The sequence below is a fragment of the Odontesthes bonariensis genome, chromosome 6 (genome assembly GCF_027942865.1).
Source record: "Odontesthes bonariensis isolate fOdoBon6 chromosome 6, fOdoBon6.hap1, whole genome shotgun sequence".
Taxonomy (NCBI): Eukaryota; Metazoa; Chordata; class Actinopteri; order Atheriniformes; family Atherinopsidae; genus Odontesthes; species Odontesthes bonariensis.
Window position 1 is genome coordinate 37,202,130 of NC_134511.1, and position 23,725 is coordinate 37,225,854.

Consider the following 23,725-nt stretch of genomic DNA (forward strand, 5'->3'; position numbering starts at 1 on the left):
GGGTTAGTAACTCTCCCAGATCTCTTGGGGGTGGTAGGTGGTAGGCTTTGGGACACAGTGGGACCAGGAGTGACAGGCCCCACGGCAGGAAGGGAAGGGGAGCCCGGGTCACAGGACCTGGCCTGGCTCTGGTCACTAGTCTCTGATGCAGTGACCTTTTCTGATGCCCCCGGCACTTCCTGGATGTGTCTGCGGTTCCGGCGGGCGAGTGTCCCATGGTCTGTTTGGATGTAGTAGGACCTGGGCTCAGGTGCCTGCGCGATGACTTTTGCTGGAGTCTTCCAGCCTTTCTCTCCATCCAACTTGATGTTGACGTGTTGACCTGACTGTAGCACAGGTAAGGGACGTGCTGAGTGCCGTCTGTTGTAAAAGAAACGATAGGCACTTTTGGCTTGTTGGTCTTTAATCTTCACAGCATCGTTGTCAACAGGACTCGGAGCAAGCTGTGCAGGTAGCACGGGAACTGTTGTCCTGATCTGTCGTCCGATGGCGAGTTGTGCTGGACTCTGACCTGTTGCGATGATTGGAGTAGCCCTGTAGCTCATAAGGACTAGGTGAGGGTCTGGCTGCCGCAGGATACGCTTAGCTGTGGCAACACTCCGCTCTGCTGCTCCATTGGCTTGTGGATAATGGGGACTGGACTTTGTGTGTGTGAAGTTGTACTGCTCACTGAACGCTTGAAACTCAGCTGAAGTGAACTGGGTACCATTATCTGATACCAGCTCGAGGGGAATGCCCCACCTGACAAACATGCTTTTCAGGCGAGCAATCACTTGCTGACTGGTTGTGGTAGTCAGCTGTGCTATTTCAATGTCACGTGAGTAATAGTCCACAACAATGAGGTACTGCTTACCATCTTGTTCACAGAGATCAGCGGCAATTCTTTGCCACGGACCACCGGGCAGGGGCGTGGTCATCAGTGGCTCACGCCTCTGCGTAGGCTTGTTCTTAAGGCAAAATCCACATTTTCTCACTGTTTCGGTGATGGCGTGGCCAATCCCTGGCCACCACACCGACATGCTGGCCCTTCTGCGACACTTTGTAAGCCCCTGATGGCCATCATGTAGCTGGGACAGTATATCTGCTTGCATAGAGCGAGGAATGACAATTCTGTCATCATACAAGAGAAGTCCTTCTGCTTCTGACAAGTGTGCCCTGGCAGCATGGAATCCGTGTAGTGAATGTGGAGTGCGTGCTAACTCACCTGGCCAGCCGGCTCTGGTGTAGCGAATGACAGTTTGGAGATCAGTGTCCCGGCCAGTGGCTGACCTGATCGCGTCCAGTCTGTCCCCTGTGATTGGTCTTGTTCCGATCACAGCTTGTACGTAGGCCTTGACCTTGTCCTCCCTGTCAGACATGTCTCTGTCTGGCAGAGGATTGCGTGACAATGTGTCTGCCACGACAAGTTGCTTCCCTGGGACATGCACGGCGTCAGCGTTGAATTTCATGAGACGCATCAGCAGCCGCTGGCATCTCACAGGTGCCTTGTCGAGGTCGTAAGAGTTTATGAGAGGGACGAGCGTCTTGTGATCAGTTTGTAAACAGAATTTCTCCATTCCCTGCAGATACCTGGTGAACCGCTCACATGCCCATACACTGGCGAGACACTCTTTCTCGATCTGGGAATACCGTCGCTCGGCTTCCGTCAGCATTCTGGAACAGAAGGCCACTGGTCTGAGTCCGCTCCCCTGCTCCTGTAGCAACGCAGCCCCCAGACCGTAGCTGCTGGCATCAGCACTGACTACGGTAGGTCTGGATGCATCGTAGTACGCCAGCACTGGTGTGGAGGTCAGCATTTTCTTTACCTCCTTGAACGCTTCCTCCTGTGCCTCTTCCCAAACCCAAGCAGTGTCCTTTTTCAGCAGGCTGTTGATGGGGTGCATGACAGATGAGAGGGCAGGGAGGAATTTCCCCAAGTAGTTGATCATTCCAATGGTCTGGCGTAACTCTGCCGTGTTGGTGGGGCTCGGTAGCTCTGTTATTGCTCTAACTTTGCTCACGTCCGGCCTAATGCCGTCTTTCCCTATCACATGGCCAAAGTACTGGATCTCAGATTTTCCGAACTGGCACTTACTCCGGTTGAGCTTCAGTCCAGACGCTCTGATGGTCTCCAGCACCTTCCGCAGATTCTTGTCGTGGTCCTGTCTGTCCTTGCCGAAGATCAGGACATCATCCATGACCACCACGGTGCCTTCATGGTCTCTCAGGAGGGCACTCATCTTCTGCTGGAAAATTTCCGGGGCCGAGGTTATGCCAAATGGCCGCCTCCGGAAACAGAAACGACCCACCGGCGTGATGAATGTCGTGAGCCTCCTGCTATTGGCATCCATTGGTATTTGCCAAAATCCACTGGAAGCGTCGACAGTGGAAAACACAGTGGCGCCTGAGAGCTTTGGTGCGATGTCTTCAAGCGTGGGCAGGATGAACCGCTCTCTTTTCACTGCTTTGTTTAGTTTTTTCAAGTCCACACATATTCTGGGCTTTTTGTTCTTTTTGATCACCGGCACCATGGGAGCGCACCAGTCTGTGGCTTCGTGCACCTCCTCTATGATGCCCAAAGACTGCATGCGCTTCAGCTCCTCTTCCACCTAAGGCAGGATCGGGAAGGGAACGCGGCGGGGTGTGGCGAGGCTATAATGAGTGGCATTGGGCTGGAGCTTAATTTTTACAGGTTCACACTTCAAAAGTCCAATATCTCCAGACATCCTCAAAACTTTCGATTCCATCCACTCTGCGAATCAGCCCCATTTCAGAAGCTATTCTCCTACCCAGCAGGTTGGTGGTGAATGGGCCCCTCATCACATATATCCAGAAATTGTGGTTCACGCCATGTTTCTCAGTCTCTGCTAAGAAATTGCCTTTGCAGCCGAGCTTCCCACCAGGGCTAGTGAAAACTGCATTTGTTTCTTTCAAAACAGGGCGCTGGGGCAGGCTGAGCAATGTCTGTTCTGAAATCACAGTAATATCTGCGCCTGTGTCAATCCTAAATTGCACGGTAGTCCCTTTAATTTGCAGATCTACGAGCCACTTGTCCTCGTCGACATCGTTGTTCTCAGTAACGGCTCCTAAGAACCAAGAGCTGCCCTCGTCACTATCACTATTAGCCGCTGCCACTGCCACTGCCACTGCTCGCACTGCTTTTGTTTTGCACATAGCTTCAAAGTGTCCGTTTTTACTGCATTTCTGGCACTGTTTGCCGTTTGCTGGACACGCCCCGAACTCGTGCACTCTGCCACATCTCTGACATCCATTTCCTTGTTTCAGTTGCCCACTTTTAGCTTTAGCAAAACTTTGTTTTCTTTCTGTATGTTTGAATTGTTTTGGCTTACGTGTGACTGCGCTGACTTCACTCTCTGGGGATCGGGCGGTGAGGCTTTGTGCCTTGATGAGCTCTGACTGACGTGCCATGTTGATGGCTTTCTCTAAAGTCAAGTCCGGCTCCAGCTGTAGTTTTTGCGATATCTCCATGTCCACTAATCCGATGACAATACGATCCCGTATCTGTTCGTCTTTAGTCACCCCGAAGTCGCAATACTCCGCCAATTCATACAAGTGTCTCACGAACGCCTCCACGCTCTCACCATGCCTCTGCGAGCGTCTGTGAAAGCATGCCCGCTCGTGGATAATATTCCGTTTGGGAACAATGTGTTCGTCCAACTTTTTCATTGTTTCCCATAGTAATCCTTGACATCTTCCGGAAAAGCAAACATACTGAATATTGCCTCAGACTCCTCCTTAGAAGTCTGTGTTAGTTTAAATAGGCTTAATTATTTAACAGAACATGATATAGATGATTACTCTAAATTGTCCTTAGGAGTGAGTGTGAGTGTGCATGGTTGTTTGTCTCGTTTGTCTCTATGTGGCCCTGTGATGGACTGGCGGCCTGTCCAGGGTGTACCCCGCCTCTTGCCCATTGACTGCTGGGATAGGCTCCAGCCCGCCCGCGACCCGATCGACGGATTCAGCGGTATAGATAATGGATGGATGGATGGATGGAACAATGTGTTCGTCCAACTTTTTCATTGTTTCCCATAGTAATCCTTGACATCTTCCGGAAAAGCAAACATACTGAATATTGCCTCAGACTCCTCCTTAGAAGTCTGTGTTAGTTTAAATAGGCTTAATTATTTAACAGAACATGATATAGATGATTACTCTAAATTGTCCTTAGGAGTGAGTGTGAGTGTGCATGGTTGTTTGTCTCGTTTGTCTCTATGTGGCCCTGTGATGGACTGGCGGCCTGTCCAGGGTGTACCCCGCCTCTTGCCCATTGACCGCTGGGATAGGCTCCAGCCCCCCCGCGACCCGACTGACGGATTCAGCGGTATAGATAATGGATGGATGGATGATATAGATGAGAAGACATAGTTTATGTGTGTGAAAACAGCATTATATTGGGAATAAAATAACTGCACAGTGAAATAGCCACTTAATATTTACTTTACAGTGTAAAACATGATCAAAATGAGGTACCTCCATGCCGAGGTCTCACCTGTTTGAACAATGTTTTTATATTTCATCTTAAACTGCTGCCAAGTGCGCTTCTCCCCTGCGGGATTGCACCTAAATGAAATAAATGAATGGGCTACCATTCAAGCAGTTTCCCTGTAATATTATTGGGATTGCAAAGGACTACATTTAAACTTACAGTTTTGCTGCTGCAACGGTGTTGCACTTTTTTCTAAAAACGTATTGAAACTCGCCGTATGAGCGCATTAAGATTTCCAATTCTAGGTTGGTGAAAAACGTAGCCCCTCCTCTTCCCCGTTGCCAAGGTGACTCGTCGAATCGGGGCTCCATTGATGCTGGCTTTTTAAAGTTGTGGTGCACGCGCTAAACTCAAGGTGAACTTACTCAGAGTTGATTAACCTCACTCAAATCAGCGTTTCTGGAACCGAAAACTCAGGGTTTTCTTTCTCAGAGTAGATCAACTCAGAGATCAGGAATAGACTCAGAGTTGGTTGAACCTGCTTTGTGAAACGGACCCCAGGAGTTAAAGGGGAAGTTCGTTTTTGTTAGTTTTTTTTAAACCTGGACCTTATTTGTGGCATAAAATCTGTTCATCTACTCACCGATAACAGTTTGGTGAAAGCCTGCGTCCTTCGGGAGATATTTATCACTGGAGATCAGTGTATAACGGGAGAGAACGAGGCATTGACAATATGGCCTCTAAATCAGGCATTATCTGTCTTTATTTCACCAATACTTTAAGACAAATGAATGAATGAGTGTACTAGCACTGTTAGCTCAGAGCTGCCGGTGTTGTTGATATTGGGGGCTATGGGGGGCTTTCTACACACACATCTGGTGGGATGACCTCATCGAAGCGTGTCGCTGCAGCAGTTTATTTACTCCGTGCTCTGTGACGGTCGGCTATCTTCACATGGAGTTAGCTACTGCTAGGTTTGGCAGAATATTTATCAGATTTTGACGACGTGGACGATGACTTTGTGTATGATGGAGTGAATTAGCTGACGCCATACCACCAGACACAAGGGTTAAGGCGAAGTTAAAGAATAGAAGTAAAGTAAGAGTTTAATCCCTTTGACTAAAACACTGTAAGGCATCATTTGATTATTGAAGCTGCGAACGGCTACGAAACTTGCACCAATTTATATATTATCAAAGAAATGTACAACAATGAAAGTGAGAAAGTCTGTTTTGTTGTTTAGTAAACCATATTAATGTCGCCATTTGTGGTGCTGTTAATAACCAATAGACGTCTGAAATGTGACCCAGACTTTACACGACTTTCTGTGAGGTCGTCTGGTGCGTTTTCACTAGCTCGGCTCGGCTCGCTATTTGCGTGTTTCCACTAGCATGCAGTACCTGCAACCGGGTACACTTTTGGTATCACCTCAGCCCTGGTTCCAAGCGAGCCGAAGGGTTACTAAAACGTGACGTCAGCCGACTGCCTTCCACTGATTGGCCGATGAGTGTCGTCACTGGAAGCGTCATAACCGCGCGATGACCGACTAGAAATGGTAAATAAATACAACTCAAGACAAGACTCCACATTTTACTGTTTCAGTTTGTACTGCTACAAGATGGCTTCGCACAGGAAATCCACTCCTTGGTCGGTCGAAGATGGTAAGTGAAGTGTGTATATATCAATCTTGAAAACAACTGGTTACGTATCCCGTTGGTGTAAAACTCACTGATATTATTTACTCGTGTAGCAGTTGCATTGTTGTTTAGTGAGCTATCGATAGCATGCTAATATCAAGTTAATCTCCGTCCTCTGCTTTTTCTTGTTGTTGCCATTATGGGTTGTGCTTCTACTTATAGTTGGTGTGTTATTTCTTGTTTGAGAAACCACAAGCGAGGAAATTACTTCTCCCAGCGACGACCCCTCACGTTCCCCTGCACCAACCCCAGCACCAGCAGCAGCACCAGCAGCAGCCTCGACGCCAGCAGAGGCAACAAGCAACACACAACTTGTGGTCAGAAGTAAGAGGAGACCTGTTTTAAATCTTGTGCCCAAATTGTATGTCCCTAGAATATTTTAAAAGCCTGCTTTGGTTGCTATTGGCCTGTTGTTTATACTTTTCTTCTTTGTATTGTTGTGCAGGAAAGAGGAAAGGGAGCCTCTTCGAGCAGGACACTGCAGCTTTGCTGAGGGAGCTCCACAAAGACGATGTAGTGCAACAAGAACGGGACCGGGCTCAGCGAGAGAGCCACTTCCAGTTGCTCTTGGCAGATTCACGCGAGGCAAGAGAAGTTAATTTATGGTTGGTGACGCAAGATGCAACGCAAGACGCAACGCAAGACGCAACGCAAGCCCTTGCGGGGTTGCAAGCCCCCCATTGCGTGCATGCATGTGTCACCTCAATTTTCTAAACTTCACGCAAGACGTGAGCGCAAGCCACTATCTACATCACACCCGGCAGCGTGTTCATCTTCCGGTTTCATCCCCTAATAAAAGACCGCTGTTCAGAGTACCGTCTTGACTTTGCAAACACAAACCATTCAAATACTATTTACATAGTATGAAGCTGGCTGTATGAACACCTGTTGACCAACAGAGCTGCTACTGTTGTGATAAATGAATTGATGCAAGACTTTGGTACCATTGCAAAATAACAATGTGACCCCAGATGAGCCATTAACAGCCTGATGAGCACATTCATAGCAATATAAAGACTTGCAAATAATTCCTAAACTGTTTCTAGACCTATTGTTGCTAGACTTTGTGCCTTTTGCCAGAGAATTGCATCAATCAGGGAGTGGTACCAGGGCAGACAATGATGGCCTGATGATCTTACTTGGCTGCTATGCTGATATTTAGCAATGTAAATAGAATTGGAAAAAGAACCCCAGCTGTTTCAAATGCTATTTTAATAAACAAGAACAGTACAAATGGTGCAAAAAAGGAAAACAACAGTGCAAACACTCCAAACAAAATATACAGAACATACATACATTCACAGATGTGTGTAGTTCTGTGTCTTGCGCCGTTTCAGGTCGTGGATCATGGTGTGCACAGTGTGGAAGGTGTCATTAATGTCCTCTGTAGGAAAAGTCCTCAACAGTTCAACCATAGTGTCACCAAATCGTGTGTACATGTCCGAATCCAACTGCCTCTCCATCCTTGAGAAGCACCCATTCAGCTCCAAAATCCTCAATTCATCCCGCTCATTCTCCTCCCTCCGCCTTTTCTTCTGGCTTGAGCGGGACCGAGGAGATGGCCGCACACTGGAAGTAGGGGTGGAAGGGGTGGACAGAGCAAATGCCTCGGATAAGGACGCCTCGGATGAGGAGGTGGATGGTGAAGGACTGGCCACAGGCATGGAGATGGATGGTGAAGGACTGGCCACAGGCATGGAGATGGATGGTGAAGGACTGGCCACAGGCATGGAGGTGGATGGTGACGGTCCTTTGTCCTTGCTGCATGGGGAGGGCTGCTTAATAGAAAGAACAGATAGTTGGTTAACAATCTGCAAATCACATATGGCTTGGATATGGACTAGATTACAAACGGCAACAACGACATAGAAAACATACGTAGCGATAGGAAAACCTCTACAAAGGAAAAGGTTTCAGGCAGTTGTTCACATACAGGGCTGGCTCATTTACCACTCTTTAACCCCGTTAGCGATATGTCAACATGTCTATTTGCAGTGGGCTCTCCCACTCTGATTGCACTGCTAGCGTGCTAGCTCAAACCAAAGAGGCTGTATATTATAACTGTGAATTAGATCTTTATATTTACCTTGTCATAGTTCGACGACGTCTGTCGGTGTTTTATGTGATGTCCCAGCCACGACAGTTGGAGGAAGAAAGCAGGGACTTTCTGCCCCCCTGCATCACCACTACTGCCCTTCATCATCTTCTTCTGTCGAACATACTTGTCCCGGATTTTCCGCCACAGCTTCAAACAGTCCGGGACCGGCATGTCGAGGTTGCCGGAGATCTCGGTCCACGAATTGGCACTCATCTGAACGTCCTTGTATTCCGCCAAGGACGGGTTGTAAAGATGTTCGTACCTGCGGACCTCTTCGGCAAGTCTCTCTTCGAGTGGATTCATGCTTCTTCTTCTTCTTCTTCTTCGCTTTCTACCTTGGCGTTTGAAAACAGCGGTCTCTGAAGAGTATCTGAAGTGCATGTCTTCATCCATCTGCCTCAGAGGGAGTACAAGAGATGCATATTCGCCCGTGCTCGGCTTTGATTGATTCAGTGGACGTACAGACCACCTCCGTCTTTTATCTTGTTCTTGCCGTCTTCGTATTCTCCTTCGCAATATTATAATCTCCTCTTCAATTAGCAACATCTGCATCAGCCTCAAACGTCTGTCTCTTGCGCTTGGCATGGTTCACAATGTGTGTGTACAGAACAAGAGGACTGGGTAAATAAACATGCAAACTGCCACGCCCACATATGTCAACGTAGTAGGCTTCTCTAAGGTCGTCATTGAAAAAAAACATTGCTCCACCTACTACCTACCATCCTTAAAGGTATGCATGCAGCCCCAACCTTCACCTACACACCTTTAAGGATGATAATCAGAGAGTACAATAGGCTGAATGTGCAAACACTTCATATTGTAATCAATTACCCTATCACCCCAATTTGATACTTGGAGATGGAAATGTTCAGGAGTTGTGGTGTACAGGTAAAGGTTGGGGGCTCATGCATACCTTTAAGGATGGTAATCAGAGAGTACAATAGGTTGAATGTGCAAACACTATTGGAATCAATTTCCCTATCACCCCAACTTGCCCTGCATCAACAATAAGCATGTGTGAATTCAGAATGCCACCAGCAAGGAGAGATCCTTGTTATAGTGTACAGGATGTTGTTAAAATTGGCTTTATTAAAAGTACTTTTCCATGATGGACACGAGACATGACCTTAACTGAGACCTTAACTGATCCAGATAATGAAGACAAAACAGGGAAAGCCTGGGAAACCAGGTGCAGAGGCACACACACATTATTTGGGTTATTCAGAGACATTAGTTGGCTTATTCAGAGAATATGACGAAGCATGTTGAACCTACTCATATCCAATCATATTTGATCAATAAGGGGTCCAACCTATGGGAAACAATGAAGCATATAAATACAAAATGTTTCCGGAAATCGAGGCTCTGTCTGACGGATTTCCTGCGAGAGTTCTGTCATACTGAGTCCAGCGCTGATATACTCCATTTATTGCCAGAAATAAAGACTTCATTTAACTTGAGATTACTCCGGCTTGTTCTTGAGCTTCCAATGAAAGAATCGATCTAACAATTTGATAGCTATAGTGAACTTCTAATTACATTTAATAAATATAATAAATAAAAGTGGAGACATATTTGCAAAACTGAAAAGGTTTATTGTTGTTATAAAGTTGAAAACCTCAAAAAGGCACCTTTTTATTTGGGGAAATGACTTGCCTGAAGAAGAGTTATCTGTAGAGGGCGGTAATACACCAGTGCATCAGATGTGACTTCCTTCAAAATTAAAGAGGAAGACGAAGCAACCTCGGGGCTTCATAACACAGCGTTATTGTTTTCAAAGCATGCATTGATAAGAAGAAAGTGGTAAGTGTAGCGGAGTTTCTTTTACAAATACCATTTTAGATATATGAAAGCTACATTAGGTGGGAGTTTCTGCGTCCGTTTCTGTCCAGAGAGCGCGCGCCTTTTCAGGCTAGCTGGTTGCACGCTCGTGAACGTTTGAAACGTTAACATTTCCCAGCTGAATCGTTTTTCTGTCTGTAAAAACTAGTTTGAACGGGTAACGTGAAGGTTTGTGGCTTCCTGATCATCATGACTACCCAGAGAGTGCTTCCTCAGAGCAAAGAGACTCTGCTGCAGAGCTACAACAAGAGGCTCAAAGACGATACCAAGTCCATCATGGACAACTTCACAGAAATTATCAAATTAGCAAAGGTAACACGTTTTCTGTGCCCAACTTCTCGTTTCTCAGTTATTTGACCACGTTCTTTGTTCTTTTCGTTGCAGAAATCATTATTGTACTCTTATTTTTCCCTCTCAATCGCTGAGTGTCTCAGTGGTAATATGACACTTCTTTCATTGTCCAGATAGAAGATGAGACTCAGGTTGCCCGGGCAACCCAAGCAGAGCAGGACCATTATGAGATGCATGTGAGAGCAGCAAATATTGTAAGTGTGACACAAAGCAATAATCAGCTTTTATTTTTTATGTTACACATCAATGATGTACCCCGCTGCTAAGTAATTCACTCTGGGAAGAAATAAGGCGGAAGGACAGGGTGAAATTAGAGCTAAAATGTGGGTTTTATTACATCCTTCAAAATGTTTTTTTGTGGACTAAATGTGGTTCAGTTTGAACACTGTTCCACTGTTTTGTTTTGGTTCTTTCTGAACGTTTTTTGGCAATTCTCTTTATGCAGATGCAAAACTCTGCTGAGTGCATAGAAAAAGTAGAAAAGTCCCTGCTCCTGATTTTCTAACCAGCCTGACCTCCTCTGTGCTGCTGTGTCAGGTTCGAGCTGGCGAGTCCCTCATGAAGCTGGTGTCGGATCTGAAGCAGTTCCTGATTCTGAACGACTTTCCCTCCGTGAACGATGCCATTAGTCTGCAGAACCAGCAGCTCCGGGCGCTCCAGGAGGAGTGTGACAAGAAGCTCACGTCGCTTCGGGATGAGATCGCCGTCGACCTGTATGAGCTAGAGGAAGAATATTACTCCTCCAGGTACAAATAGGCTCATACCTGCCCCCATCCCACAAGTCCTCTGTTGTTCCATGCCCAGCACTGTGTTCTGATGCCCCCTATTACCATTCACTGCTGAACCCAAGGAAGGATTTAGCTCCCACTTCTAAACCTGACATCTTTTGGTTTATATTTATCTCATTTTCACATCCAACAGAACCATTCATCAACACAGCGCATTGTGGTGGACCTCATCTCACTAAGTGCCTTTACATTCTCACTGTTGAGCAAGTGCCTTGACCTTTTCTTTGATTGTTTTGTGATTGGCGAAAGCACAGTACTTCATGGGGCAAACCACTAAATATCCGCTGTATCCGTGCATGCAGCTTTCGAACTACAAATCGGCCTGTTTTTCGAGGAATTTAATGCAGTTTACAGTTGCGTTATGAAGGTTTTTCTGTTGACTGGGAAGAATTTTACATCTGAACCAAAGGCACTGGTGTGTATTTACTGCAAGTTTAAAATGGTTCTAAATAATGAGCACGCTTTTAGGCTTTTCTGCTCTGCAGCCTCCAGTGAAGTTTTGTCATTACAACAAATATCGCCAGACACATGCCAGATTAGTATTTGAATGGATTGTGAGAAATAAGCCTGTTTACAACAACAATATTTTAAATGTAAATAAGGACCATGAATTTCAACTGATGAATGGGCTATTTTAAACATTGATGAATTATTGGAAGGCTTCAAGGAGTTGCAACGCAAAGATTTGCATGTGAAAACAGGAAAAAAAAAACAGATATTGAAAGAAGTAAAACTATATCAGAATAATGTCTCTTGTATCAATGTATCATCTAAAGTATTTATCTGTAATATTTAAATCTTAGATAATGGTGGCCTTCGTGAAAAGATTTAAGGAATGGACTGTACAATTAGATCTAACTCTCTGCTGTTATTTATTTGATAATGTCACATCTAAAGTTACTAAGAATTTCTTTAGTAGATGTTTTCTGTAAATTGAGAGATTGAATTTGACTGATTCCGTCCTACCGACCAGAATCCGTACCTCTGTAAGCAGTCAGTGGCCCTTGGTGCAGTTGTACCTTTCTGTCAGCTCTTCCAGTCGACCCAGAATGATGGAGAAATAAAGTAGAGACAAAACGCCGCAGTAATTTGTCTTGTGTTCTTTAAGCAAGTTAAAAAGCAGTGTCTCTTGGTCATGCTTGGAGTGTGCTGGGTGTGAATTTGGCTTCTTTTGCTGCACTCGCTCTGCTTTCTCCATCGGCAACTAATCCCACTCTTGCTGATCTTATATCAACAGTTGGTCAATCACACCTGCAAATCAAAAGCCACCCTATGTTTGTTTCCAGTGCTTTTGCATAACCACCCCATTCTTCTATCGAATCCGTGCTTTCATATGTCCTTCTGTGTATGAGTCTGTTTATTCTGACCTCCCGCTCTTGTCTGCTCCTCTCTTTCTGCGCTGCACTGACTCTTTGCCTCCTACTGGTTTCTGCTCTGCAAAGCTACAGTCAGTGGGACAGCACTGAACTGCCTCTATGTGAGGCCTACCGCCGGCGAGACAGTTGGGCCTCCCCAAACAGCAGCTGCAGTTCCACCCAGGAAGACAGAGAGGACACCGACGGTCCGCCCCCACAGGAGACAAGTGCTCAACATCACCTGAACGGACACGGAGCTGCCGCCGTGGAGAAACCATAGGAGGGCGGCGGGGGACTGATTAGAACTCAGAACACTCGTCCTCAGTCTGGATATTTTTGTTTTCACCTGTGTAGGGTTTTGATTTGGAATGGCAAAGTATAGTTTTGTAGACTTGAAAATGAACTAAGACTTTGAATTGAGGATTTATTTAGCATTTACAGTCATTACAGGGTAAGAGTAGAGCAAACTGCACTGAACAAAAACCCCAGAAGCTCATCAGTATCAGAATAGCCCTCACAGCTTAGCAACATTCCCCTCAGTTCAATCTGAAAAACTGCTGTTACCTACACTACATTAATATACAGCAGTCAACTTTGTGTTTTCAGTTTACCTTTAAAAGCACTGAGGTATAAATATATTCTTTGCACACACTATATATATATATATATATATATATATACACACACACACACACTTGTAGTTATACTCTAAAACTTTGCTTTTGTAAGATGTCATTTCTGTTTTTTTTTTGTTTTTTTTTTACATAAAGAAAATCAAATTAAAAACGAATTTTTGGGTTGTTTTTTCTTCTTTAAATTGAATCCATTTCTGAAAAGCTTAAAAAAAAACAAAAAAAAAACAAACACACAAATCTACACTAAAAGTGGACTGAAAACCAAAGCCTTAAAAGGCTCAGGAGAATCACCGCCTGCAAGCCTCTCACCGGATCGGCCTGAGGGAGGATCTGCCCGACGGAAAGTGTTTTTCTGGTCATTCAGAAAAAGTTCCACAGCAACACGAATCAGCTGTGGACTTGGATAAATAATATTGTTTTTTATTGATTAAGTATTCTGGATGTTGCTGCTGGAAGATCGCTTAAGTCATTTAAAAATAACTTTTCACCCCTGAATAAAAGCATAAATGGTTTAAAAACGACACGTGTTAAAATGTTAAAAATAACAAGATATTAAGATGACACCATTACTACCTAAAGCCCAAAATCATGAAAGAATAAGCAGAAACATTAAAACAAAACTTTTCGAGCATTTATAAAGCTGGTTTTTAGCAATGTTTAATGTCTTGGCTTCATGTTGATTTACAACTTGACCCCTTAAATCAAAACTCAAGCAATAAACACGTGTCTCTCATGTGTAAATGAAATTGAATTAGAATTAAATAACATTTTACCCTGAAATGAAGTGGAATAGAATCTGAAGAATCAATAACTGAACAGAGGTTTTGAGGATCTTTGTTTACTTTATGGTCTCAAAAGGATTCATTCAGAAATTAGTTTAAAAACCAGAGCAACTCTCTGGCTGATCCAGTCCGGCACCAAAATTCATGGCGATTCCCATCTACTCTCTGTATTCTGCGACACATTCTTGTCTAGTATTTAAAGCCAAATGATCTAACAACACATTGCAGAGCTAATGCACTGAATACAGATAACCACTGAAAGCTTTATACAATAATTACAAGGTGTAACATTGTCACGGAAGTTCTGCCATTTTTAGTTTTAGGGAAACCAGTCCACAACGCGCCAAGAGGGCTCAGCGCCTATAAAGATGACATAATTTTGACTTACAAACTAAAAGGATGCAGCTTGTTAATATCTTCGATTCATCTTCTTGAACTTCTCGTAGTGGTAGTCGTCTGTGGCCTTCTCGTTGTTTGGACGTTTGCGATGGTTCGGTGGTGACGGAGCTGCAGATTTTCAAAGATGTCGTTCAGATTATTGAGGGTTTCGAAAAGAATATTTTGTAAACACCATTTGTTCAAAAAGGAAGTCTTAAGCTACAAGAAAAGTCCACATCATTGTCTAGCAAACGTGAATGTGTTTGGGTAAAGCTGTGTTCCAAATATAAGCTAAAATGCTCCTCTTGCTATCACAGAGCTTAGAACAGAATTCTAACATCTGTTGATAAACGATTCCTTGATAAAGAACCCTGTGTGTGACAGTGAGACGCTTCGTACCCTCTGGACCTGGTTTCTCTGTGTCGCCCACTCGCAGCGGTCTCGCTTTGGGCTCTTCTCTGTGTCTGTGGTGCCTCTGTGGTGCATTAACATCCTCGTGATAGACTGAAAGAGACAATGGACACCTTTAGCAAACCATCCAACGCTCGTCACCATGACAAATCAATTGTAGGGCTGTTTACGCCCCAACACGTGCAGACTGCATGAACTCACAGCGGTTGTGTTGGACATAATTAACAGCGATGTTTGTGGGAACAAATGATGTGCCAAGGTCTTTTTTCTTGTTCCTTTGTTCTGCCAGAAGTTTGGCTTTCGCCTCCTCTGTAAAGATGATGTTTTTTATCTTTGCACTGGGGCAGAAATCACATGAACAGGATATTAGTTTTACCGCCACATTTCAGTACACACTGTTATCCACGTGAAAAGACACCTCTCGAACATTCTAAACGTAAACAAATGAATGAACAGGATCATCTGGAGAATGCTCTGGACTCACTCAATGCCAAGATCGACCTCAGGGATCCCGCTCAGCATCTGGTTGGACAACATCTCCTCCGTCTTCTTGGCAGAGTTTACTCGGATGCTCTCGGGCAGTTCGTACAGGTGGTCTTCTGCATTCTTCACCTTAACTTTCTGCTCCTCAGCCTCCACCAAGCCCTTCTTCTTTTTTAACTCAGTCTCAATATATTTCATCCTGTGAGGAAGAATTTGAGAATTATTTTTTATGAGGAAATTATTTCTAATAACTAAAATGGCCAAAGCAAAGAGAAGCACAATGGGCTGCCACACTGATAAATCAGGTGTTCATTATCACTGTGTTGGATACATTCATGAAAACTAAGGAAATAATAAGAAGTCAGTTGGTTGAGGTTTTGGATTGGGATGGAGGCATTTGCCCGTTTTGAAGTTTATCATTTTCTATGCCTGCAAGTTTTTCCTCTTCCAAAACTACCACTGAGTTACCAGAAATACCTCACTTAGCTAATTGAATTGCCAATTCACATATTCGTTTAATGCCTTCCCAGCAAGCTAATTTTTGCCCAATCAAAACAAATCTTCCTTTGGTTGCAATTTTAGCTCACATGATGGTTAACAAGAACTGCTGGTAATCTAAAGGGAATAAAAAAGACTGGTTGACCAGTAGTTGTTTTCCAGGAATACTGACTGACAAGGGTATTACTACGGTGGCCGACACGTGCAAACGCGCTGCAAACGGAAAAACACATGCAAGAGAGAAACGCGCTGCAAACTCCAAAACACATGCAAGAGAGAAGCGTGCTGCCCCTTTAATTAGTAACAACATAGTAATTCTCAAACTAAACTAGAGATGCTGTGATGGATCTAAAATTTGCAGCCTCACACATGACTTTGATGAAAAAATATTTTTAAAAACTAAAACATGGGAACCCATTAAATGAAAATAAAATTGTGAAAGGCCAATACTCCAAGAGTATGTTTTAGTGGGTATATATTTATGCAATTTGTGAGTAAAAGCATCCTTACATGTCTGCATCCTCATCCCTTCTGTTGGTCTCGGCTGAGAATGACGTGCCAAGGTTGAGGTCCGTCTCATCCTCTGTCCTGTATGAGGATCAATTAGACACATGAGAGACACGTGTTTATTGCTTTTGTAAACAGACTAAGGCACATCATCTGGTGATTACACCAAAATCAGTTAGGCCTAAGCAGTTTCGGATCCACTCACATGTCTCTATTCCTGTCTTTCACTTTCTTCATGTCAACAACTCCACCAGTCTTCATTTTAAAAGGGTCATTCTGCAAGAAAGTGTAGTAATAATAAAAAGAAATTACAAAGATGTCCATCAAGCATATGCATTATGGTTCAAAAAGGAGACTTACGTCAATTTCATCTTCTGGTGGCAGTTTCTCTCCAACCAATAATGCGGTCACACTGAAAAAGAGATAAATATGAATGGGTTCTCCAATGTGTTTCATCATGCTGTACCTCAGTGGGAACTGACTGACAGAGGGTTATGTCGTAAAAGCAACCAACACGGATGCTACGTTCATATTACCTGACTCCGCTCTGTCGTTTCCTCAAACTTTGAAGCTCTTTTGCCTCCTCTACCTTCGATCTAAACGAACATGAAAGGAACAAACAAACAAAAACAACATTGAATTACACTGATAAGCTAGGTTGTCAGGTTCTGACTCAAATCAACACCGTGTAACTTTTTCAATGTGATGCACGGCGCAGCAGCTGGCTAGCTAACGCGTTACCATAAACGCTATTTTTGTTCATGTGTTTTATTACCTGACTTCCTTAGTTGTCTCAACCTCCTCCTCATCTTCTGACGAGTTCCTTCTCCTCCTGAAGTTTTTACCATTCGGCATTTTTTTTTTCTTCGTTTGATTGGTATTTCTGAGCTCTCGAAAACAACGCGCTTTACGTCTGCTGGTAGTTTGCTACAGCAGGGGGGACGACTTTAACAAACGCGCAATAATACTTCGTCACTTCCGCATTTGCAGCGACTACTTCCGTCTCCTTTAGGTAACCATAACAATCATGGCGACTTACAGACAGGTCGGCAGGTTGTTGGGTGTTTTAGGAAGACCTTTGTGGCCGTAAGTGAAGCCTTTGCAAGTTGTGAGCATGAACTGCCTCCCAGTTTAGCTTGTTTAGGATGTTTAAGAATGTACTGACCTGAATAACCAGGGTGCAGCTGTGGCTAACGAGCAGGCTAGCGTGCTGGTTAAACCGTGGAATGACGCTTTTATCAGAGTATTTGTCGGGAAAGAAGGACTTAATAGCCATCTCTTATTCGTTGTATTGCTCATAATTCCTCCATTCACAGTCAATTACTAACAATCTCCATATGGCTCATATGTCATGCTAAGTAAATCTCTATAAATTGGAACAAGATGGCTGTGCACACAAACGCAGCCTTTTCAAACTGAAATCTAATTGTTGACTTTAAGAGGAGTTAACTGCTTGATCTTGTCATGTTTCATACTTAATCATTTGCAAGATAGAAAAGATCGTTCTAGTTCTGAGACTGAAAAAAATCTGCCAAAAAATCCTGACTGGACTGAATATTGATTGTGACTATAATTTCTGATGAAACGTGGTTATGTGTTTTTAGGTAAAAAAGCCTGCTCATAAATGCAACCTTATTTAATGATATATCTAATTCATATGTTTTCTTATGATTTAAATGTGCATTAATCCAAATGTGTTGTATTAATACAATAATTACTCTTACATTTGTTGGGAATTTGTGTAAAATGTCCTTTAACTCGTCCAGAAAAAAAACGTGCATTTAACTCAAAAAAAGAAGTCATTTAGAGCATCTCCCGACATACAGCTCCACTTGTGCACAGCCCCATTTTTTCTTTTTTTTTAGGCGTAAAGTTAGAACGTGCAAATAATAACAAAAGTCAAGACATTACGAAGCACATTTTTGTGTCTGCATTCCTTAGTGATAGTAATGATTCGGTTTTTCATGACTAGAGACATGCTTCAAAAGAGTTTCCATATGAATTTACAGAACTAGGTTTATGACATGAGTACTTACTTAGAAGTCGGAGCCCTTTATTGTATTACATGTGCAGTGTGTATTATTTAAGTTTCTTATTTACAGTCCTTCTCTTCTAAGACTAATTTTAATTCCCATTTACAACAAGATAGATGCTAGTGTGACTATCTGCAAGCAACAGGAGCTACTGATAGCGGGCATGAAACATCAGAAAACATTGTCCTGCTGTGTTGGTGTTAAGATAAAAGATAAAGATGATTGTTAGAAGAGGAACTGCAGCCTACTTGTCACTCTCAATCCAAGGGTTCTGAGAACTGTGGTGGGGAAAAAAAAAAGTGAATATTATCCAAGCACTGTTAAAGGAGAATTCCGGCATTTTTACAAACATATCCCATCTGTTGGAGACCAAGGAAAGTTGGCCAAAGGGAAAAACGCGAGAAAGTTTCATGCCTGCTGCGCAAAGTTGTCCGATTGCGCTGATTTCCATGAAAGCGGGCTCTATCGGGCAAGCTTTTAACCTTTCCTGAGGCTCTTAACGTGTATCAAAAACTTTTTACCGAATTGGCCGTGGTGTCAGTAGCAATACAATTCAACCCAGGGGCTAACCATACCATTAGCTAGCACAGACATTATACATTTTGAGATTTCAAAAACAGCGTACCTACCTCTCTCAGCTTCCGTGTTCCACAGGCGTGCGCACAAATTAATCGATCGCCGAAGTCATACACTATAGTATTCCAAAATTGTCTTTTTGTCCACCAAAAACGACCCTCGGGAACCGAACTACACATTGCCATGTTTGTTATTGTTTCCTATCGAACAACTGACTCGTTTCAACACCCATATTCGCCGTGATGTCATGACGTGTCACATGACTGCTTGAAAGAGCGCACCTTCGCCCATTATTCAGCTGCGGGAGATAAGAACCCTCGGGATTTTATTGGAAGCAATTTTGAGATGGATAGTTTGTCAGATTCTGATGTTGGAATGGAAGAGTTTGACGAGTTTGATGGTCGGGGTTATCTTTTTGAACCAGAATACACTGATGAAGAGTTGTTGGCACAAGATGCAGCGAGGATGGCTCAAACCGGTGATCCAGAAACAGGAGCTGCTGCTAGGTCACGCATTGGGGAGACATGGTGGTGCAGATGTGGACATTGTACTGCACTGACCACAGAGGAAGACAGTACTTTGGAATACTATAGTGTATGACTTCGGCGATCGATTAATTTGTGCGCACGCCTGTGGAACACGCAAGCTGAGAAAGGTAAGTACGCTGTTTTTGAAATCTCAAAATGCATAATGTCTGTGCTAGCTAATGGTATGGTTAGCCCCTGGGTTGAATTGTATTGCTACTGACACCACGGCCAATTCGGTCAAAAGTATTTTGATACAGGTTAAGAGCCTCAGGAAAGGTTAAAAGCTTGCCCGATAGAGCCCGCTTTCATGGAAATCAGCGCAACTGGACAACTTTGCGCAGCGGGCATGAAAATTTCACGCGTTTTTCCCTTTGGCCAACTTTCCTTGGTCTCCAACAGATGGGATACGTTTGTAAAAATGCCGGAATTCTCCTTTAAGGTGAAAAGCACTCAGGCAGGTTTATTGAATAGTTCTTGTACAATAGAGAGCAAGACTTCAACACAGAACACCTGTGTCAGAGTGTAGCTCTGACTTACAATTTCAGTGCATGTGTTATTATACCTGAGCACAGGAGAAGGAAAAAATCTCCATGTATCAGACTATGCAAGCTAACTGCTTCTTATCTCTTGATGAACCTCGATGAGCTGGACGGCCTTGCAGAGTGCGCAAAACAGAAGGAACAATGAAACAAAGACATGTTTGATCGGAAACATCTTATGCCTGGGAAAAGAAGACCAAGTCTCACAAGAACAAAATAAATATTTTACTGGAACATCTTGTGCATCTTGTAGCTGGGAAAAGAACACCAAGTCTCACAAGTGATTTAAACATGATGAGACACAAGCATAAGGCTGAATAAAAAAAATTCCATTACAGAAATTTACCCACTCCCAAAGAGAAACCTAACTAAATAACAATTGGCTTACAAAATCAAATTAAGAACTTTGCTATTATTAAACTTGCTTAAGTTTATAAGTTTAAGGCTATACCCCAACCAGGATTTGTTTTGTGATGCCTTCTAATATTAAATTAGCTATTTTAACGTATATATGGTTGCTTGGTAATTTTGTTACCTTAGTAACCTTTTTTCTTTTTTTCTCTTATACGTACTATTTCAGTCTTGCTGGCAGCGGGTGTCAGAGGACTGGTTTCCAGTGGCCCTGTCATGCCACGGGAGTCTCGAACAGATGGCCACAAAGCCCTCTCTGGGTTGTTCCTGGTGTGTATTCCTGCCTGATCCTGTAATATTCATATGTTTGATTATGTTCATACACAAGTACTCATCTTGAATGTCACTCTTAATACACTGGTAGCAGGTGCTTCCAGTTTGTGCCAAATAAATGTCTTTCTGAACAGAATAAAGCAGTGCTGTGTCAATAAATTAAAAAGAACACTGTTATGAGATATCTTTTATCGGTACATGCAGTACTATAACAAGACTTGGGGTTCTCTAACACCTGATGTTCTCTACTTGTGTTTTGTCTATTTCAGGAAGGACCATGTTTGTGCAGACACAGGACACACCAAATCCAAACAGTCTGAAGTTTCTCCCTGGTCGGGCGGTTCTCGAAGAGGGAACTATGAATTTCGCCGGCCCTCGGGAAGCATTCAGCTCCCCCTTAGCCAGGTTTGTAGATTTGTAAAGGGAAGTTCTCTAAAAGTAATGGTTCAAAGAGGCATTTTGATGTGCAGCTATAAGTATAAATGTGGCACCTTTGCAGACTGGGTTCTTGTATTTCACACTGTGGTGGATTATAAACCCCTACTTTAATAAACTCAAGTTTCATCAGCCACCTCAGAAGCCTTTTCTTTCTTTCTTTCTTTCTTTTCTAGGATAAAAAAGTGAATGCTCTTTAAAGCCGAATAAACTACTGATTCTGATTCTGCTACTTAATTTACACCTTATATGTCTTATAGAGGTTTAACAGATGTACTGAAAAAAACTTTTTTTTCAAATTCCAAATTGCACAGCTGTGTTGAAGCATTTGGATGTATGGATGGAATTTGTATTTGCGTTGTATCTTTTTGTTTTAAGCAAAATACTCGTAGGATTCACTTTTCTTTCTTACTTTTCGTTGTACATCCTTATTTTAAAACATATTCATTTAAAATGCACTTAACAATTAGTTGTAGATAGAATAAACCTCGGTAATGTTCTGTGTTGTCTGCAGACAGCTGTTCAGGATCGATGGAGTCAAGAGTGTCTTCCTGGGCCCCGATTTTATCACCATCACAAAGGTAAAACCACGTTCCAAATGTTTAAAGCATTTTTTAACATTCACGCTTGCAATAACTTTCATCACTTTTTTCTTACTCAGTCTGATGAGAATATGGAATGGAAAGTAATCAAGCCAGATGTTTTTGCTGCCATTATGGACTTCTTTACCTCAGGACTTCCTGTTGTAAATGAGGACAGCAAGCCAAGTGCAGATACAGGTAAGGTCATCTGTCTTCTGTGTGAGGCCGACAGCCAACTCCACAGAAATTTTAAATGAAGCTGCTATCAAATACCAACGCTCTCCAACCTCCACTTCTGTCTTCAGCACCATCAGATGATGATGACGAAGTAGTTTCTATGATCAAAGAGTTGCTGGATACTCGCATAAGGTAATGAGGATGAGAATGAGGATGCACTCTGACATCACAGGCTGTGGTCTTTAACTGGGGCTTAATGTCCTTCTGTCGCTCTCTGTGGATGTTCTTGCTCGCCAGGCCAACGGTGCAGGAAGACGGAGGAGATGTTCTGTATCGAGGATTCGAGGACGGCATTGTTAAGCTGAAACTGCAAGGCGCCTGCACCAGTTGCCCCAGTTCCATGGTTACCCTGAAGAGTGGAATCCAAAATATGCTGCAGTTTTACGTACCTGAAGTTGAATCGGTGGAGGAGGTGCGTTTTCTTTCTCTTACTGTAAAAACTATTTACAAACCCAATTCTAAAGACGTTTGGATGCCATGTAAAATACAAATAGGACTGCAATGACTTACAAGAACAAAGGAACCATTCCAAAAAAGTTTCACAATGCATAAACTGCATTTAGTGATGAACCAAATATTTTCAATTAGTGAAAAATCTGGACTGAAGTTAGACCAGTCCAGCACTCTTCTTCTATGAAGCCTTCTGCTATTAAGCCTTTTGCTATGAAGCCTTCTGCTATTAAGCCTTTTGCTATGAAGCCTTCTGCTAAGAAGCCTTCTGCTATGAAGCCTTCTGCTATGAAGCCTTCTGCTATGAAGCCTCCTGCTATGAAGCCTTCTGCTATTATGTCATGCGATATCAAAGCTAGTTTTGCATTGAAAACAAGTTATTTGTGTCATCTGTCAATTGCATGATTTGTTTTGTTGTGATGATGGATACATTTATGTCGTTATCTTGAGATAACAAGATTTATTTTCTCAAGATGAGAAGTTGATATATTAAGGCTAGCGTTTCGTTAGTTTGACCCTCGTGCAAAAATTAGCTTTCTGTCGAGATAACAGAATGAGCAATTTGCAGTCTTAAGAAAACTGAAACCTGGCAAACAAGGCTGCTCTCGGCTTCCATGCAAAATGTCAAGAAATACGACAACTTTAAAATTTTAACCTGTCGTAAATTCTGTCTCACAGGTGAAGGATGAGGAGGAGGAGGCAGCTCAAGTTTGAACTACTGAAACTACATTTGCACATTCCTCCCTCTCCCAGCCGCCCGCTTTAATTCAGTCATGGATGCAATAAAATAACCCGTTTTATAGCACATGTGCGTGTAAAAGAACTCATTATCGTTGTTCATTTAGATGTTATCATTGATTTTTGGTAGCTCTGTTCTCTTCAGTGGCAATAATTCACCATATGTAGGTCAGAATTGCTCAGTTACAGGAAAAGATTGTACAGCTACAAAAATAATGATGTATATTCTTTCATATCGTAGCACATTTTTTAGTTGAAATACCCTTTGGACTGAAAATACATACTGTATAGTGTATCTACATAAATAAAGTTTGATGAAATACGTTGTTCCTGTGTTTCTCTTTTATCTCATCCACAAATGTGCATGGTCTCACCATATTTCCTTGTACCTTTTTCCTTTTTCTTATATGTACAATGGAATTTATGAAAGATAATGTAATTACATTACCCAACAAGCTTCTTCCATTGCAAAAATACAGTAATGTCAGTAAATGGCACAATCAGCTGTTTTTAATTCGGCTGAACATTTTCAGTTTTGATTTTAAAAGTATTTGATTTAGTATTATCCACCAGAATGACGTGTCTTGAACTGTATAGTTGTTTATACAATAGCGTGTATAGAAAAAAAACTAATGTAGAAAAATTTAATCTGAGATGCTTGAAATCTTCTC

General features: G+C 42.9%; 4 protein-coding genes across 7 annotated transcripts; 2 read left to right on the forward strand and 2 right to left on the reverse strand.

The window, feature by feature from the left end:
* Positions 1-7,321: 7,321 nt before the first annotated feature.
* On the reverse strand, positions 7,322-8,829 carry LOC142383005 (uncharacterized). Of its 2 annotated transcripts, none has more exons than XM_075469126.1 (2): positions 8,213-8,829; positions 7,322-7,901 (listed from the first exon to the last, which is right to left on the reverse strand). In XM_075469126.1, the coding sequence occupies exons 1-2, from the start codon at positions 8,807-8,809 to the stop codon at positions 7,425-7,427; spliced, it is 1,074 nt and encodes a 357-aa protein (XP_075325241.1). In that variant the 5' UTR covers positions 8,810-8,829; the 3' UTR covers positions 7,322-7,424. The 2 variants fall into 2 exon arrangements, with proteins under 2 accessions (XP_075325241.1, XP_075325240.1); XM_075469125.1 differs by having other exon boundaries at positions 7,322-7,904.
* A 1,108-nt stretch (positions 8,830-9,937) lies between these two features.
* Positions 9,938-13,290, forward strand: med22 (mediator complex subunit 22). Of its 3 annotated transcripts, none has more exons than XM_075468658.1 (5): positions 9,938-10,027; positions 10,215-10,378; positions 10,531-10,611; positions 10,955-11,163; positions 12,648-13,290. In XM_075468658.1, exons 2-5 carry the CDS (start codon positions 10,256-10,258, stop codon positions 12,838-12,840), a joined length of 606 nt encoding a protein of 201 aa, XP_075324773.1. In that variant the 5' UTR covers positions 9,938-10,027; positions 10,215-10,255; the 3' UTR covers positions 12,841-13,290. The 3 variants fall into 3 exon arrangements, with proteins under 3 accessions (XP_075324773.1, XP_075324775.1, XP_075324776.1); XM_075468660.1 differs by lacking the exon at positions 12,648-13,290 and adding an exon at positions 11,339-12,289; XM_075468661.1 differs by lacking the exon at positions 12,648-13,290 and having other exon boundaries at positions 10,955-12,289.
* On the reverse strand, positions 12,971-17,222 carry c6h9orf78 (chromosome 6 C9orf78 homolog). Its single transcript, XM_075468656.1, has 9 exons — positions 17,030-17,222; positions 16,791-16,850; positions 16,615-16,666; positions 16,460-16,530; positions 16,258-16,335; positions 15,251-15,448; positions 14,968-15,104; positions 14,755-14,859; positions 12,971-14,484 (listed from the first exon to the last, which is right to left on the reverse strand). The coding sequence occupies exons 1-9, from the start codon at positions 17,107-17,109 to the stop codon at positions 14,387-14,389; spliced, it is 879 nt and encodes a 292-aa protein (XP_075324771.1). The 5' UTR covers positions 17,110-17,222; the 3' UTR covers positions 12,971-14,386.
* Positions 17,223-17,239: 17 nt separating this feature from the next.
* Positions 17,240-23,381, forward strand: nfu1 (NFU1 iron-sulfur cluster scaffold homolog (S. cerevisiae)). Its single transcript, XM_075468657.1, has 8 exons — positions 17,240-17,340; positions 20,510-20,610; positions 20,883-21,018; positions 21,563-21,629; positions 21,710-21,827; positions 21,935-21,998; positions 22,104-22,278; positions 22,995-23,381. The coding sequence occupies exons 1-8, from the start codon at positions 17,282-17,284 to the stop codon at positions 23,028-23,030; spliced, it is 756 nt and encodes a 251-aa protein (XP_075324772.1). The 5' UTR covers positions 17,240-17,281; the 3' UTR covers positions 23,031-23,381.
* Positions 23,382-23,725: the final 344 nt, after the last annotated feature.

What these genes read in the sequence shown, in the direction of transcription:
- med22 (XM_075468658.1), top strand. Translation starts at nt 10,256, where the DNA reads ATGACTACCCAGAGAGTGCTTCCTCAGAGCAAAGAGACTCTGCTGCAG. An exon ending in AAATTATCAAATTAGCAAAG is followed by an intron (nt 10,379 to 10,530) that starts GTAACACGTTTT and finishes TTCATTGTCCAG; the next exon opens with ATAGAAGATGAGACTCAGGT. An exon ending in ATGTGAGAGCAGCAAATATT is followed by an intron (nt 10,612 to 10,954) that starts GTAAGTGTGACA and finishes CTGCTGTGTCAG; the next exon opens with GTTCGAGCTGGCGAGTCCCT.
- LOC142383005 (XM_075469125.1), bottom strand. Translation starts at nt 8,809, where the DNA reads ATGCCAAGCGCAAGAGACAGACGTTTGAGGCTGATGCAGATGTTGCTA. An exon ending in CGTCGTCGAACTATGACAAG is followed by an intron (nt 7,905 to 8,212) that starts GTAAATATAAAG and finishes CTTTCTATTAAG; the next exon opens with CAGCCCTCCCCATGCAGCAA.
- c6h9orf78 (XM_075468656.1), bottom strand. Translation starts at nt 17,109, where the DNA reads ATGCCGAATGGTAAAAACTTCAGGAGGAGAAGGAACTCGTCAGAAGAT. An exon ending in AAACGACAGAGCGGAGTCAG is followed by an intron (nt 16,667 to 16,790) that starts GTAATATGAACG and finishes TCTCTTTTTCAG; the next exon opens with TGTGACCGCATTATTGGTTG. An exon ending in AGAGAAACCAGGTCCAGAGG is followed by an intron (nt 14,485 to 14,754) that starts GTACGAAGCGTC and finishes GAAAATCTGCAG; the next exon opens with CTCCGTCACCACCGAACCAT.
- nfu1 (XM_075468657.1), top strand. Translation starts at nt 17,282, where the DNA reads ATGGCGACTTACAGACAGGTCGGCAGGTTGTTGGGTGTTTTAGGAAGA. An exon ending in CCCTCTCTGGGTTGTTCCTG is followed by an intron (nt 20,611 to 20,882) that starts GTGTGTATTCCT and finishes TGTCTATTTCAG; the next exon opens with GAAGGACCATGTTTGTGCAG. An exon ending in AAGTTGAATCGGTGGAGGAG is followed by an intron (nt 22,279 to 22,994) that starts GTGCGTTTTCTT and finishes TCTGTCTCACAG; the next exon opens with GTGAAGGATGAGGAGGAGGA.